General features: G+C 61.0%; 1 protein-coding gene across 1 annotated transcript in view; it reads left to right on the forward strand.

The window, feature by feature from the left end:
• Nucleotides 1-5: 5 nt before the first annotated feature.
• LOC104079583 (deoxyribodipyrimidine photo-lyase-like) overlaps nt 6-2,644 on the forward strand; it is a gene marked incomplete at its 5' end in the record, with an annotated part of 2,893 nt that continues 254 nt past the window's right edge. The window contains 8 exons of the mRNA XM_009581664.1: nt 6-51; nt 248-393; nt 539-721; nt 887-1,045; nt 1,381-1,579; nt 1,669-1,821; nt 2,096-2,217; nt 2,317-2,492. Of these exons, the coding sequence (XP_009579959.1) occupies nt 6-51; nt 248-393; nt 539-721; nt 887-1,045; nt 1,381-1,579; nt 1,669-1,821; nt 2,096-2,217; nt 2,317-2,492 (1,184 nt within the window). The remainder of the gene's footprint in view (nt 52-247; nt 394-538; nt 722-886; nt 1,046-1,380; nt 1,580-1,668; nt 1,822-2,095; nt 2,218-2,316; nt 2,493-2,644) is intronic.

Genomic DNA, 2,644 nt, shown 5'->3' on the forward strand with positions numbered 1-2,644 from the left:
ATGATGCTCGGTGCATCCTTTACTGGATGTCCCGGGACCAGCGGGTGCAAGGTGTGAACCAGCTGGCGGAGGGGGCCGGGAAACGGAGCTCCCATGGGTGGCAAAAGCCTTGGTCACTTCCCACGGTAGCCCTTGGAGCTGGTCCCCCCTCTTCAGGGGGGCCTGGGGGGATTCCTCTTGTGAAACCTCGTCTCCATCCCCTCAGCAAAGCGTCCCCCCGACACTGCCCCGTGCGCTTTCTCCCCAGATAACTGGGCTTTCCTCTACGCCCAGCGCCTGGCCCTCAAACAGGAGCTGCCTCTGCATGTCTGCTTCTGCCTGGTGCCCAAATTCCTGGATGCTACAATCCGCCACTATGGTTTCATGCTGAGGGGCCTTCAGGAGGTGGCCAAGGTATGGCTGCTCTGGGAATGTCCAGACTGGGTGGGACAGGGCTCCTGGAGAAGGGGGGAGGCAGATCCACCCCTTCAGCAGATGGTGGTGGGGTGGGGTCCGCAGAGGCATGAACCATCCCATAGCCCTTTGCCCCTTGCTGCAGGAGTGCACAGAGCTGAATATCCCCTTTCACTTGCTGCTGGGCTATGCCAAGGATGTGCTGCCCGCGTTCGTGGTGGAGCATGGCGTGGGCGGGCTGGTGACAGACTTCTGCCCCCTCCGCCTCCCCCGGCAGTGGGTGGAAGATGTCAGGGAGCAGCTGCCGGACGATGTGCCATTTGCGCAGGTGGGTGACTGTGGCTGGGAGGGGAAAACTCTGGCTGGTGAGGTGTGGGAGAAACTTTGTCTCCTGCATTTCATGCCTGCAAGGGTGTGCTGGAGTGACCATGTCATGTCATTGGGACCATTTGCTTCTCCTGCTCACACCCTCCTCCACGGTTTCGCTTCCCAGGTGGATGCCCACAACATCGTGCCCTGCTGGATCGCCTCCCCCAAGCAGGAGTATGGTGCCAGGACCATCCGGGGCAAGATCCACGCTCAGCTCCCCGAGTTCCTCACAGAGTTCCCCCCCGTCATTCGTCACCCATATCTCCCCTCCTGCCCGGCAGAGGTACCAGCAGGAGACACCTCCACACGCACTTGTGGCCAGTCCCAGAGAGTGTCACAGCTGCTTCGTGATCCTGGGAGGGGATGGCAGGGGATGGGGACAGTGACCTGCCTGAGGTCACGCACAGGTGGTGTGGAGATGGGGATGCCCTGGGGAAGGGAGGTTCCCACCTCATTCATTCAGTTCCCACATCTCTGCTGTGCAGGGCTGGCTAAGAACAGAAGGCTGGCATGAGCTGGGGACTTGCTGATTGGGGACATCCAGGGGACATAACACTCAGGGCAGCCCTGGTTGAAAAGCATCTGCAAATGCACTCATGCTACTTGGTCGCCGCCCAGCCCATCGCTTGGGAGGCGTGTTATTCCAGCTTGCAGGTGGACCGCACCGTGAAGGAGGTGGAGTGGGCAACCCCTGGCACAGCTGCGGGGCTGGCTGTGCTGCAGTCCTTCATCGTGGAGCGGCTGAAATCCTTCGGCTCCCACCGGAACGACCCCAACAAGGCTGCACTCAGCAACTTGTCCCCATGGTTCCACTTTGGTGAGCATCCCAGGCTTCCCACTCTGCAGCAGGACCGAGCACGATGGCTTGGACCTGCAGCCTGACTTGCTCCCTCCTCATGTCCCCAGGCCAAGTTTCCACCCAGCGAGCCATCCTGGAGGTGCAGAAGCACCGGGGCAAGTACAAGGAGTCGGTGGATGCGTTCGTGGAGGAGGCCGTGGTGCGGCGGGAGCTGGCTGAAAACTTTTGCTACTACAACGAGAACTACGACAGCGTGCAAGGTAGCATCCCGGCTTGGGTGGGCAATGCTGGGGGCTGGTGACCAACTGGTCACCCCAACTTGGCAATCCCATTTCTGCTAGGAGAGGGGCTGTGGGAGCACTAATGTGCCATCATTCAGTACCTTCTGGAGGTAGGACAGGAGCTGGCGGATGCCCTCTTCAAGGCTGGTGCCTCCAGGGCACGGTGCCCTCAGTAGCCCAATTCTCCATCCCTTCCTCGGGGCCCTGCATGAGTGGGTTGCTCAGCATTGCTCCTCATCTCTTTTGCTCACAGGTGCCTACGACTGGGCGCAAACCACCCTGAAGCTCCATGCCAAAGACAAGAGGCCTTTTCTCTATGATCTGCAGGAGCTGGAGCAGGGGACCACGCATGACCCGCTCTGGAATGCTGCCCAGGTAGTGCCCTGCATCTCCCCCGCAAAATGCTGAGCATTTTCCCAAAGGGCTGAGGCGAGCTGGCACGGACTGACCCCTGTGGCTGTCCCTTTCCCCCAGCGCCAAATGGTCCAGGAGGGCAAGATGCATGGCTTCCTGCGGATGTACTGGGCCAAGAAGATCCTGGAATGGACCCGCTCCCCTGAGGAGGCCCTGCGGTTTGCCATCTACCTCAATGACCGCTACGAGCTGGATGGGAGGGACCCCAACGGATACGTAGGCAAGCTGCAGGACCGGGGTATGGGGCGGCGGGGGGGGTCTTATCTCTGATGGCCAAGGCCACGGGGTGGGGGGCGGACACCCCATGCTCCAGCCCATCCTGCTTTGCATCCACATCCCCCCTGCTCTCCAGATGCCTCCGAGCAAGGGGGAGAGCTGACGCTCCGTC

This window comes from Fulmarus glacialis, unplaced genomic scaffold (assembly GCF_000690835.1).
Source record: "Fulmarus glacialis isolate BGI_N327 unplaced genomic scaffold, ASM69083v1 scaffold26217, whole genome shotgun sequence".
Taxonomy (NCBI): Eukaryota; Metazoa; Chordata; class Aves; order Procellariiformes; family Procellariidae; genus Fulmarus; species Fulmarus glacialis.